This window comes from Capricornis sumatraensis, chromosome 3 (assembly GCF_032405125.1).
Source record: "Capricornis sumatraensis isolate serow.1 chromosome 3, serow.2, whole genome shotgun sequence".
Classification (NCBI taxonomy): domain Eukaryota; kingdom Metazoa; phylum Chordata; class Mammalia; order Artiodactyla; family Bovidae; genus Capricornis; species Capricornis sumatraensis.
This window is the reverse complement of record NC_091071.1, coordinates 152,002,326-152,014,436: the sequence shown is the minus strand read 5'-3', so window position 1 is coordinate 152,014,436 and position 12,111 is coordinate 152,002,326. Positions and strand designations below refer to the sequence as shown.

Below are 12,111 nucleotides of genomic sequence, written 5' to 3'. Positions count from 1 at the left end.
GACACCAAACACGCACCGTGCACTTAAGCCCCCTCCTCCCATCCCCCTTGCCAGACCCAGCCCAGAGCAGCACCCTCCACCCCATCCCCTGCCACTACCCTTGGGCTGGTGACTTGCAGAGGACAGGGGACCAGAGAGAAGACCACTGCAGTCTGCCCCATGGACAAGGACAAGAAGCCTTAGATGAGTCTGGCTGAGAGGTGGAGGCGATGGGGGAGGAAGGCAGACCTCCTCCACTTAGACATGCAGGAGAGTGGCCCATGGGACCCCCAGCAGTGGGCGAGGAGGTGGGGCCACCCTTGGAGAAGCCCTACCAATCAGAAATCTAAGGCAAGGGTCCCAAGGTCCCCTCCAAGACCACCCCTCCACACGCACACACACAGGCAACACACTCACAACCCTGAGCACAGCCCAGTGGGGCTCACACTCGCGTCCCTCAGGAACTCCTGGGGAGCTTGGGAGGGGGCTCTCCCCTCAGGCCAGGCCAAGCCTGAGCCAGGTCGTCCCATCTGGTGGCCAAGCCATCCCTCTCCAGGGTGGGGAAAGGAACAGCCAAAGGGCACAAGGCCAGGTGGGCTGAGCCTCGGCCCAGCAGGCCTCCCCAAACTGGCAGAGCTGGTGACCAATGAGTGTAGGCGGGCAGGAGCAGCTGGACTGCTATACCCGCACTGGAGGCCCAGAGCAGGCCGTCAGTGGGCCCCGGGACCCGTACTCATAGTCCGCATCTGTGGGCGAGGCCATGAAGGAGCTCAGAGAGCTCCCGGTCTGCCGATCCCGGAAACTCTGGATGTAACTCTGTGGGAGAGGAAATACAGGTGTGAGAGTGCCACTGCGGAGCCCTGCCCTGAAAGCCACCCAGGCAGATGGCCTCGGCCTGCACCATCACAAGCCTGAGATCCATCCCGGTCCGCTGCCAGCCTGGGACCTCACCACCCCCAGAGTCCACAGCCCTGAGACTCTTCCCTGTACCATGCCTCATTAAAACCCACACCCAGGACACCTCTCCCTCACCCATCAGGCCCTTAACTATGGGGGTTATGGTGGTGGACAAGCCCTAGGCCTTCTAGACAGTGACCAGCCCTGGGGAAGGCCCAGTCCTGCTTGGACAGAGTCCAACACCCCCTTCTCCCCACTTGGGCTGGAGGGAAGGGCTCGGGGTGCTCACCGGGGAGAGGATGTCTCCATTGAAGCGCTTGATGGGCACTGGCCTACGCCGATAGGCAGGGTCAGGGGGCCCAGGCCTCGGAGGAGCCCGAGAGCCTCTGGGGAGAGCCCTTGGGGGTCTCTTTTTGCGCCGCTTCTCCTTGCGTTCTTCTTGCTGCCGAATCCGCATCAGCTGCACACGTCGGCGCTGCCGGCTGATGACCACTGCAAAGGGTGGGGAAGAGCAGGCTCTCAGAGGCCCACATATCTCATCTTGCCCAAGCATCCCCGCCCCTTCCTACCTGGGGACTCCGGGCTCCTAGATTCCCCTGGTCTGAAACCTCTCCTCCTTTACTTTCCTGGTCTCCCACTTGCCAGATAGGGCTTCCCACAGGTCTTTTCTTCCAAAGCTCTTTAGGGAAGATTCCTAGGCTCTAGGTATCTCTTCCAGGCTGCTACCCTACCCCTCTCCCAGTCTGGAGCCATAGGTAACTCACCTAGATTGGCCAATATCATCTTGAAACTGAACAACTAAGCCTCCCCACTGGCTCCCCTTCTACACCTGCCTTCCCTGATGCTTTCTACACTCAGCAGCCAGAAGATACTTAATTAGTTTATATACTTCCTGCTAAACTTCCAGTGGCATCTCACCAGCCCTCTAATAAAACCCGGAGTCCTCATGATGGCCCACTGTGGCCACATAGTCACCCCCCTCACCCCCGACTCCCGCCCCACCTCCTCACCAGGCCAAGCTCATTCCCTCTCAGGCTCTCGCCCTTGCTCTTCCCTCTTCTCTAGCTCTGTGCATGGCTGGTCCCTTACCCTTCAGGTTTCTGCTTAAATGTCAGCTCTTCCATGTGACACCCCTCCTTGGCCACCCTGTCCATATGTCACATTATCCTGCACACCTCTTTCATATCAGTCCACACGATGCGAATTATCTTGTTAGTCTGCCTATTGTCTGTCTCCCTCACCCTGAATGTAACCCTGGAAGGATGGGGGCCTTTTCCGTTTTTGTCTCTGTTGCATCCCCAGATGCCTGGAAGGGGCTTGGCATAGAGCCGCTGTTCCATCTGTTGTTGTGGCATGGACGGTGGCACCGAGGTCCTGCTTTCCCAGACCCTGAGCCAGTCAGCTCTCTGTAACTCAACTGAGGCCTTCTGCTGCTGGTACCTACAGCTCCATCCCCATCCACAACAGCTCAGATCCCCCCACCCAACCACCCATCTCTGTCATGCCCACCCTGGCATGTACCCTCTCACCTTCCGTGTGGGAATCCCGCTCGGCCGTCACCCGCCACTGCACCAGAACGCCCATGAGGCTGAGCAGGGGCCACAGTGCCAGCAGGGCCCAGCTCCGCCAGCAGAGGGGGGGTACAGGGGCAGCCCGCAGACGCTCCACCGCATAGCGTGCCAGCAGCAGCAGCTCGGCAAAGTAGTCAGCAGCTGTGGCGATGAGCGCGGCACCGGTCACTGCGGTGGCCAGGGTGGTGAGCGGGCGGGGCCAGCGCAGAGTGAGCAGGGCGCAGAGCAGGCCGCCCCCCAGCAGCAGCCCCAGGGGGCCCCAGACAGAGCCCGGCTGATAGTAGGGTGCGGAGCCCAGAAGGGCGGCAGCGGCGAGCAGAAGCCCAAGCAGCAGGCCCACCAGGAAGAGGCCCACACTGCGCACCAGCATGGCCACCAGCCCGCAGAGCAGCCCGATGCCCAGTGCGATGCCTGCGCTTGCCCCAGCACTCAGCTGTGTCTCCAGCACCCGCTCTCGGTAGCACAGCAGGAAGATGACCACCGAGCCAAACAGCAACCCGGTGAGAAAGAGTACTGCCTTGAAGCAACGGTAACCTGGAGGGAAACAGGGGCTAGTGAGAGGCCAAAACAAGGTCACAGGGCTGGAGGTAGAAGGTCAGAGGGGTCAGGAACAAGGAATCACAGGGGAACCAGAAGCAGGACACTAAGCTCAGAGAATTGGGGGTCCCTGGGGTCCTGAGGGCAGCAGTGAAGGGACCACTGGGGTCAAGGAAGGTCAGAGAGATAGGTCATTGGGAGTCTCTGGGAAACAGTCATTGAAAGGAATGTTGGGTTTTTGAAATAGAGATAGTTCATTGTATCAGTTACAGGGTCACTGGAGTCTTTGGGATCATAGAGGTCAGAGAGAGAGGTCACTGGGGTCACAGATAGATGACCAATAAAATCCCTGGAGTCCTTAGGGTGGGACTGTTCAGAGGGATGAGGTATTTGGAAGTCAGAAAGAACTTGAGAGATGAGGTCACACAGGTTCAGAAAGATGAAGTCTTTTCAGGTCAGGGGAATTGACAGATGTGGGATCATTGAGTGTATTAAAGGGTTTTTGAGAGAGGGTAATAATATTGAAGCCAAAAAAATGGAATCATTGAGATCACGGTGGGGGAAACAGACAATGGGGTCATAGGGATTCCCCTGTGTTAGGAGTAATAGAGAGTCAGAGGGATGGAAAGTAATGAGATAGCTTGGTGGAGGGTGTCAATAGGGTTCACAAGGAGCCATAGGGAGTCAAAGAGGATTATAGGGCAAATAGTGGTGTGGAGTTTCAGAAAAATGGAGGTTATAGGGCCATTAGGCCCAGTAAGGGTACCTGGAAGTGTGAGGGACCCTGAAAAGCGGAGAAGATGGAAGTCAGAGATGGGGGTCAAATGATCAGGGAGAGCCAAAGAGAAAGGTTATAAAAAGGAGAATCAGTGCTAGGAATGAGAGGAAGCACTGGAGTCTAGGAGGTTCTAGGATCAGGAAAAGGAGTAGGGCATGCACAATGTCTCAAAGGGTCCAAGAGCCTGAGAGTGGGAGCCTCCAAGAGCCACAGGGCAGGGAAGCCCAGGAGGATTGGCAGGCTGCACTGAGCAACTGTAGAGGGACTGGGTATAAATAGTGGAGGGGGTGAGGTGACACAGACTCCTTGGAGACCCAGAATGTGTCCTGAACCTATAGAAGGGCTCTTCCTCCTGCCCACTCTGCAATTGTTCAGCCCAGAGTTTGGAGGTGGAAGGAGAGGGACCATCTGGCTTCCATGCCTGCCTACTACCCAGCCATTCTAGGGGGAGGTGTAAAGTCTGCAGAGCATAAGTCCTGCCCTATTTCTGCCCAACCTGGAACTCAGATTTCCAAGCTTCCTTTGCACTTCATCCAGCCACCTGTAATGCTCTGCCTGGAGGCTTTCCCTGGATGCTCAGCCAATAAACCTCACTTCCCTATCTGAAGTTCTGTACTTCTTTCAGTAGAGTCACCGGGCACCTACTCCACTAGACCATCTGGCACTTTGGTGCAAATTAGAAAAAGTTGTGCCTTCCTCTAGGCAAAGCAGCCTTGCACCAAGCTCTAGAGTTTGGCAAGTGGAGCATGGACTGGATTTCAGCCCCCACTTGCCTATCCAACCAACTCCCTTGTGTCCTGGACAACCATCTGCAGCAGCACTGATTACTGGAGCCTGCCATGTATATATATCTCCATGTATGTGATCACCATTTAGCTCCCTCTAATATGTATCGCAGGTATGAATGTGCCAGAAGTCTCTCCCTTATTAGACATTATGCCCCGTGGTAAGGGACCATGTTAACTCACCCTTCTAAATGTTTTTGGTGCCTACCTAGCATAGTGACCCAAACACATCTTCACCACAATAACTATTATTTATTGAGTGCTTATTATTTTCACAACAACCTCGTGTGAGACAAATATCATTGTTTCCACTGTTCCTATGAGAAAGCTGAGACTTAGAACAGTTAATGTGCCCAAGGCATTGTAATTAGTAAAGTGCAGAACCACGTTCAAATCCAAGCATGCCTAATTCAAAACCTGTGTTTTCTAGGATCTCGAGTCTAAATTATCTACAAATATGTACGGGATGAAAAAAGAGAAAAGACAGATGGTTCATGGTAAAGTTCCAAAGAAGGTTTGGGGTGCCTCAGAAAAATAACTTGGGGAAACAGCGGGGGGCCCAAGTAAGGAATGATGGGGTCTTACCGAAGAAGCAGTAGACGACTCCAAACAGACAGCACATGACGCAGACGAGCGCCGGCAGTGCCTCGTACCTGCGCTCCAGGGGCTGTTCACAGGGCGCTCCCCAGAAGGCATCATCTGGCTCCGGGGGCAGCAGCTGGAACCGAAGTGTTGCCACAGTGCCCGGCATAGTGCTGGGAACAGAAGGGAGTCACCCTCCCACGTCAGCCTGACAGAGAGGAAGTTGGGGGTCAAGGAGGAGTCCTGGGTCTCCACCAGGATGAGGGTGAGATGGGAGTGGAGAACTAGGCAAAGATACAGTGGACAAAGGAGTGGTGCCCACATTATACAGCTCTGGAAGCATCCCTGAAGTAAGGGACAAAAGACAAAAGAGGGGGAAAGTGTCTGGCTAGAGGGAGCTGGGATGAAGAAGTTAAAAGGTGGATTGAGTTGGGGGGAGATGAGGGCAACGTGCTGCCGGAGAGAAGACAGCCAGGAGACTGGTCTGTGGGCGGCTAAATCTGGGATTATTCAAGATCTACCTGGGCTGGAGGCGACCTGAGCTTCTGAGCGAAAGAGGCTGTGCAGGGGCCGGAGGGGCCGCGGTCGCCGGGCGCCAGAGCCTCCAGCTGACTGGGGTCCGGTAAAAGTCCGCGGTGAGGGGAAGGGGGCTGCTGGGCCGGAGGGACCGGTCCCTGCGCGGCGGCGACGCCGCTCCGCCTCCAACACCGGCTGGCACTCCAGTCCCGCGACGTCCGGGGACTTAAGCTGGGCCTGGGGAAGGGAAAGAAGCAGCAGCAGGGGCTCGGGCTGCCCCAGAGCCGCGGCCCCATGCCCTGAGCCCGCCCGCGGCCTTTGGTGCTGATGGACAGCTCCGGCCTCTGCTCCTTACGTCACTCAGGGCGCACCATCCAGGCAGGGGCGGGCTGCTTCTGACGTCACACGGGATGCACCAACCACGCCGAGGGGGAGGTAGGGGACTCCGCCCCCGACGTCTGCCTCTCCCGCACTGAGGAGGGGGCACTTCCGGGGGTCCTTCCCCTTTAACCTCCCCCTTCTCCTCCCTCTCCGGTAGCTGGAGCCCGAGACCCCACCCCGGGGGCGGGGCCCTTCCAGTGACACGTCGGACAGCGGCGGCCTCGGCGGAGGCTCCCGCGCCCAGCGCCGGGACCCTACGCGGTACGGAGCGGCAGCTGAAGGGGCACAGGAACGCGGCGCAGGGGATTCCGCTACGGCGGCTGGCCCTGCTCGGCGGGGAGGGAGGGGGCCCGCCCGCTTGGCTCGGGACCTCCGGATCCGCCCCCTCCCCGGTCCCGCCCCCTCGAAGCCTCCTCTTGCTGCTCTGGGGCTGCTCCAGGGCCGGGGGCCCGCGGTCCGGGCGCCATGCGGGCATCGCTGCTGTTGTCGGTACTGAGGCCCGCGGGGCCCGTGGCCGTGGGTATCTCTCTGGGCTTCACTCTGAGCCTGCTCAGCGTCACCTGGGTGGAGGAGCCTTGCGGCCCAGGGCCGCCCCAGCCCGGAGATTCTGAGCTGCCTCCGCGCGGCAACACCAATGCGGCGCGCCGGCCCAACTCGGTGCATCCCGGAGCGGAGCGCGAGAGGCCCGGGGCCGGTGCAGGCGCCGGGGAGAACTGGGAGCCGCGTGTCTTGCCCTACCACCCTGCACAGCCTGGCCAGGTCGCCAAAAAGGCCGTCAGGTAGGGATTGGACCCGCCAGCCCCACCGCCTGGGAACTGGCTGGGATGTGTGCGCAGCGGAGGCCGCCTGGGGCTGGGTCAGGCCCCGGAAGGAAGGGTCTGACAAGCCAGGAAGTCTTTGGGCCCCGATCGTTTCCGATGGCCCTGCTCCCTGGGAAGGTTTGGAGGCCCCATCCAGACCTGGGCAGAACTCACTCGCCTCTGACCTAAATCTGCTTGACCCCCTGGACCCTCAAAGGTCTTCAGAGCTCACTGAGTGGGTGTTAGGTTTAGAGAAATGACTAGTATATAGAGTGGGTGCATTGAGAGAGGGAAAGAGAAAAGAGAGAACTAGGATTTACCTGTGGGGGCTTCCCTGGTGGCTCAGCAGTAAGAGAATTCGCCTGCCAATGCAGGAGACCTGGATTTGACCCCTGGATCAGGAAGATCCCCTAAAGAAGGCACTGGCAACCCACTCCAGTATTCTTGCCTGGGAAATCCCATGGACAGAAGAGCCTGGTGGGCTACAGTCCATGGGGTCATAAAGAGTCAGATATGACTTACTGACTAAACAAAAACAAGGATTTACCTCTATCTCCTGTTCCTGGGTGGGCACCTGGGAAAGAGGGAGGTTTTTGGGGAAAAGATGATGTACCCATCCCATTAATGCCTCTGCCTATGAGTTGAAATAATTTCTCCTAAGTAACACTGAGTTCAAATTTCAATTCTTCAACTTACCTTCCATATTATGGAAGATAAGTTTCTGGAACCCCTGAGCCGCCCCCCCCCAAACACATTCACTATGGTGAATGTCAATGTCATCTATCCCTTTACATTATTTCTGTGATGTATTTGTGGCATAATGGCATATTCTTTAGAAATAAGTATGTTCATGATGTGTGTAGTATCTGTGTGCCAAGAATTTGGCTAAGTACTTTAAAGAGATACAATCATCCCATTTTACAGATGAGGCTACCCAGGGTTTAAAAGTGAAAGTGAAGTCACTCAGTTGTGTCCAACTCTTTGGGACCCCACGGACTATAGCCTACCACACTTCTCTGTCCATGGGATTTTCCAGGCAAGAGTACAGCAGTGGGTTGCCATTTCCTTCCCCAGAGGATCTTCCCAACCCAGGGATTGAACCTGGGTCTCCCGCATTGTGGGCAGATGCTTTACCATCTGAGCCACCAGGGAAGTCGAGGTTTAGGTGGGTTAAATAACTTACTCAAAGACTCAACTACTAAATAACAAAACAGAGAATCAGACCCATAATATATCTCTCATATCTGCATGGATAATACTATCTCCCTTTTAAAAGCACTTGGGTAGGTAAGGACAATAATTCCCTTAAATCCTCACGACCCCTAGAACAGTTATTCTATCATAAACGAGGAAACAGGCCCAACGAGGACATGACCTGCTGAAGCCTATGTATGCTACCCTCTGCCTGCCCTACTTGTCTTTTTGATAACCTTGTGCCATCTTTCCCCCACCCCCAGGACCCGCTACATCAGTACGGAGCTGGGCATCAGGCAGAAGTTGCTTGTGGCGGTGCTGACCTCACAGGCCACGTTGCCTACGCTGGGCGTGGCCGTGAACCGCACGCTGGGGCACAGGCTAGAGCGTGTGGTGTTCCTGACAGGCTCGAGGGGCCGCCGGGCACCACCAGGTATGGCCGTGGTGACACTAGGCGAGGAGCGGCCCATTGGGCACCTGCACCTGGCACTGCGCCACCTGCTGGAGCAGCACGGCGACGACTTCGACTGGTTCTTCCTCGTACCCGATGCCACCTACACGGAGGCGCACGGAGTGGCGCGCCTAGTCGGCCGCCTCAGCCTGGCAGCCGCTGGCCACCTCTATCTGGGCCGGCCCCAGGACTTCATCGGTGGAGAGCCTGCCCCAGGCCGCTACTGCCACGGGGGTTTTGGGGTGCTGCTGTCGCGCACACTGCTGCAGCAGCTGCGCCCCCACCTGGAAGCCTGCCGCAATGACATTGTCAGTGCGCGCCCGGATGAGTGGCTGGGCCGCTGCATCCTTGATGCCACTGGGGTGGGCTGCACTGGCGACCACGAGGTAGGAAGAGAAGCCACCACCCTGGTGCCTCCCATCTGGGCGTGGGCACTTCCCCCTGAGAGGCAGAGGGGGTGGTTGGAGATATAGGCCTGGGTTTCTATGCAGTTCTGTCACTTTCTATCCCTGTGACCTTGGGTAAGTACTGAATGTCCTGAGCGTCCTCATCCATACCAATGGAAATAATTATTTCTCAGGCTTGTTATAAGGATTAGAAAAAATAAGGGAGGCTTGCACATAGTAGGTGTTTGGTATTGGCCATTATTATTTTATTTGAGCCCCTGGACAGCTCTGAGATAGGACACATGCCTGTTTCACAGATGAGCTGGCAGAGGCTTACCCAAGGTCACACAAGCTCACAACTGGTCAAAGTAGGCCGACACCCACAGAATTCTGACCCCAAGTCCACAACAGGTCATAGGATGGAGAGATGAGACACACACTATTGCGGGGGAGGCGCTGTCCTTTCATATTTCCCACTTCCCTTCCTCTCCCCAGGGGGCCCACTTTAGCTACCTGGAGCTGAGCCCTGGGGAGCCCGTGCAGGAGGGGGACCCTCGTTTCCGTAGTGCCCTGACTGCTCACCCTGTCCGTGACCCTGTGCACATGTACCAGCTGCACAAGGCTTTTGCTCGAGCTGAGCTGGAACGCACATACCAGGAGATCCAGGAGTTACAGGTATGGTCTGGGCTGGGGGTGAGGGGTAGGGAGTCTGGGGGGTGGGGAGGGTAGGAGGTGGAGGATAGGGGATAGGGGGTGAGGAGTGGAGAGTGGGGTTTCCTAAGAGATCTCAGGGATCCAGGAAAATAAAAAAAATTAGCACAAGAATCAGAGCATCCCTGCTTTCTGGTGCCTGTCTGCTTCTACCTTTTCTGAGGAGCCTCTCCAATTTAATTCTTAGGCTGCCTCCCATCTGGGGAAAGGACAGGTGGGAGCACTGAGTGGGCCGAGGTTGGCAAGGGACTGGGGACCTGTGCTGAGTGCCACGTGCTGCCTGCCCAGCCTCCTGGCTGCGAGCTGGCTCCCATGGTCCGCACCTGGCTCACGGCCTCTTTTTCCAACCCAGTGGGAGATCCAGAACACCAGCCGCCTGGCAGCGGATGGGGAGCGGGCGGCCGCCTGGCCAGTGGGCATTCCAGCACCGTCTCGCCCCGCCTCCCGCTTTGAGGTACTGCGCTGGGACTATTTCACAGAGCAACATGCTTTCTCCTGCGCTGATGGCTCCCCGCGGTGCCCGCTGCGTGGGGCTGACCGGGCCGATGTGGCGGACGTTCTGGGGGCAGCTCTGGAGGAGCTCAACCGCCGATACCACCCGGCCCTGCGGCTCCAGAAACAGCAACTGGTTAATGGCTACCGACGCTTTGATCCTGCCCGGGGGATGGAGTACACACTGGACTTGCAGCTGGAGGCACTGACCCCCCAGGGGGGCCGCCGGCCCCTCACCCGCCGGGTGCAGCTGCTACGGCCACTGAGTCGCGTGGAGATCTTGCCCGTGCCCTACGTCACCGAGGCCTCGCGTCTCACTGTGTTACTCCCACTGGCCGCAGCCGAGCGTGACCTGGCCCCTGCCTTCCTGGAGGCCTTCGCCACGGCGGCGCTGGAGCCTGGAGATGCTGCCGCAGCCCTGACCCTGCTGCTGCTGTATGAGCCCCGACAAGCCCAGCGGGCGGCCCATGCTGATGTATTTGCCCCCGTCAAGGCCCATGTGGCAGAGCTGGAGCGGCGTTTCCCCGGTGCCCGGGTGCCCTGGCTCAGCGTGCAGACAGCTGCACCCTCACCACTGCGCCTCATGGATCTCCTCTCCAAGAAGCACCCGCTGGACACGCTGTTCCTGCTGGCCGGGCCAGACACGGTGCTCACGCCTGACTTCCTGAACCGCTGCCGCATGCATGCCATCTCTGGCTGGCAGGCCTTCTTTCCCATGCACTTCCAGGCCTTCCACCCGGCCGTGGCCCCACCCCAAGGCCCGGGACCCCCCGAACTGGGCCGCGACACAGGCCGTTTCGATCGCCAGGCGGCCACCGAGGCCTGCTTCTACAACTCCGACTACGTGGCGGCCCGAGCACGGCTGGCAGCGTCCTCGGACCAGGAGGAGGAGCTGATGGAGAGCCTGGATGTGTACGAGCTGTTCCTGCGTTTCTCCAGCCTGCACGTGCTGCGTGCGGTGGAGCCGGCGTTGCTGCAGCGCTATCGGGCGCAGACGTGCAGCGCGCGGCTCAGCGAGGACCTATACCACCGCTGCCGCCAGAGTGCGCTCGAGAGCCTCGGCTCCCGCACGCAGCTGGCCATGCTGCTCTTCGAGCAGGAGCAGGGCAACAGCACCTGACGCCGCCCTGCGCCCCCGGAACCCGGCAAGGCGGCACCCCGCCCCGCTCCTCCCCCAGCCACATGGAGCCACCTGCCAGACTCGCAGGATAGGGCTGGCCGCAGCCCCGGACCCCAGGGGCCCCTCTCTCTGGCTTGGGGTCGCCCTCGGGCTCAGAGCAAGCCTGGGAAGAGGTACCCTTGGAGCCACCTCTTTCTGCCCCAAATTCCGTCTCCCTGGCCCCTTGACGCTGCTGATTCAGGCTGTGGCCTCCGAGTATTTATGCAGTGCAGTCTGCCTGACGCCAGCCCCACCTCCTAGGGTCAGCCCAGGGGGTCTGGGCTGCAGATGAGTTGTTGGAGAAGGGTAGCTGAGAGAGGAGGGTGGGGCATCTCCCATCTTCTCCCCTCTGCATTCCTAATGAAGCTCCCTGACTTTAATAAACTGGCTGAGTGTGGACTAGTGGTGCTTGAGTCTTTGAAAGGTGGGCGTGGGGGCAGGGAGGACTGAGGATGGGCCAGGATTTCCTCTTCCAAGGGACCGAGTCATGCGTGTGCCCTGCCACGCCCCAGCTCCCAGCTTAGTCACATATACACACAGAATTCTTAATACCTCTTTATTCCCAATTTAGTCAGCACTTTATAAAACCAGATCGGAAGCAGAGAGGCCTGAGGAAGCCCCCTTTCCCACCCCCAAGCTCAGCCAAGGTCTGGAAGAGCTACTGCTCCCTGTGGCGCAGGCTTCGGGGAGTGCAGTTGGGGCAGGGGAAACTGGGAGCTGGGCCAGGCCGGCTGGATCACCCACTCTTCTGCCGAAAGGGGAGCCGGGTCTGGAGCAGGGCAGGAAGCAGGACCAGCCCAGCTGTCCTGAGTCCTGAGGGGCTTGGCCTCTCCTGCTGACACTGCAGGGCTGGGACCCTGGCTGTCCCTAAACCACCCACCCCTATCACCAT

At 58.4% G+C, this 12,111-nt stretch overlaps 2 protein-coding genes across 4 annotated transcripts; one reads left to right on the top strand and one right to left on the bottom strand.

Moving 5' to 3' along the window:
• Positions 1-657: 657 nt before the first annotated feature.
• On the bottom strand, positions 658-5,298 carry TMEM198 (transmembrane protein 198). Its single transcript, XM_068969504.1, has 4 exons — positions 5,133-5,298; positions 2,406-2,981; positions 1,166-1,368; positions 658-795 (listed from the first exon to the last, which is right to left on the bottom strand). Exons 1-4 carry the CDS (start codon positions 5,296-5,298, stop codon positions 658-660), a joined length of 1,083 nt encoding a protein of 360 aa, XP_068825605.1.
• A 944-nt stretch (positions 5,299-6,242) lies between these two features.
• CHPF (chondroitin polymerizing factor) lies at positions 6,243-11,435 on the top strand. Of its 3 annotated transcripts, XM_068967941.1 has the most exons (5): positions 6,243-6,651; positions 6,727-6,805; positions 8,284-8,857; positions 9,353-9,532; positions 9,921-11,435. In XM_068967941.1, the coding sequence occupies exons 1-5, from the start codon at positions 6,492-6,494 to the stop codon at positions 11,178-11,180; spliced, it is 2,253 nt and encodes a 750-aa protein (XP_068824042.1). In that variant the 5' UTR covers positions 6,243-6,491; the 3' UTR covers positions 11,181-11,435. The 3 variants fall into 3 exon arrangements, with proteins under 3 accessions (XP_068824042.1, XP_068824044.1, XP_068824041.1); XM_068967943.1 differs by lacking the exon at positions 9,353-9,532; XM_068967940.1 differs by having other exon boundaries at positions 6,243-6,805.
• Positions 11,436-12,111: the final 676 nt, after the last annotated feature.

Excerpts from the sequence above, each read along its gene's own strand:
- TMEM198 (XM_068969504.1), bottom strand. The coding sequence starts at position 5,298 with ATGCCGGGCACTGTGGCAACACTTCGGTTCCAGCTGCTGCCCCCGGAG. Across the intron at positions 2,982-5,132 it reads AGTCGTCTACTGCTTCTTCG|GTTACCGTTGCTTCAAGGCA; the intron begins GTAAGACCCCAT and ends GTTTCCCTCCAG. Across the intron at positions 1,369-2,405 it reads GCGGGATTCCCACACGGAAG|TGGTCATCAGCCGGCAGCGC; the intron begins GTGAGAGGGTAC and ends CACCCTTTGCAG.
- CHPF (XM_068967940.1), top strand. The coding sequence starts at position 6,492 with ATGCGGGCATCGCTGCTGTTGTCGGTACTGAGGCCCGCGGGGCCCGTG. Across the intron at positions 6,806-8,283 it reads GTCGCCAAAAAGGCCGTCAG|GACCCGCTACATCAGTACGG; the intron begins GTAGGGATTGGA and ends CCCCACCCCCAG. Across the intron at positions 9,533-9,920 it reads AGGAGATCCAGGAGTTACAG|TGGGAGATCCAGAACACCAG; the intron begins GTATGGTCTGGG and ends TTTCCAACCCAG.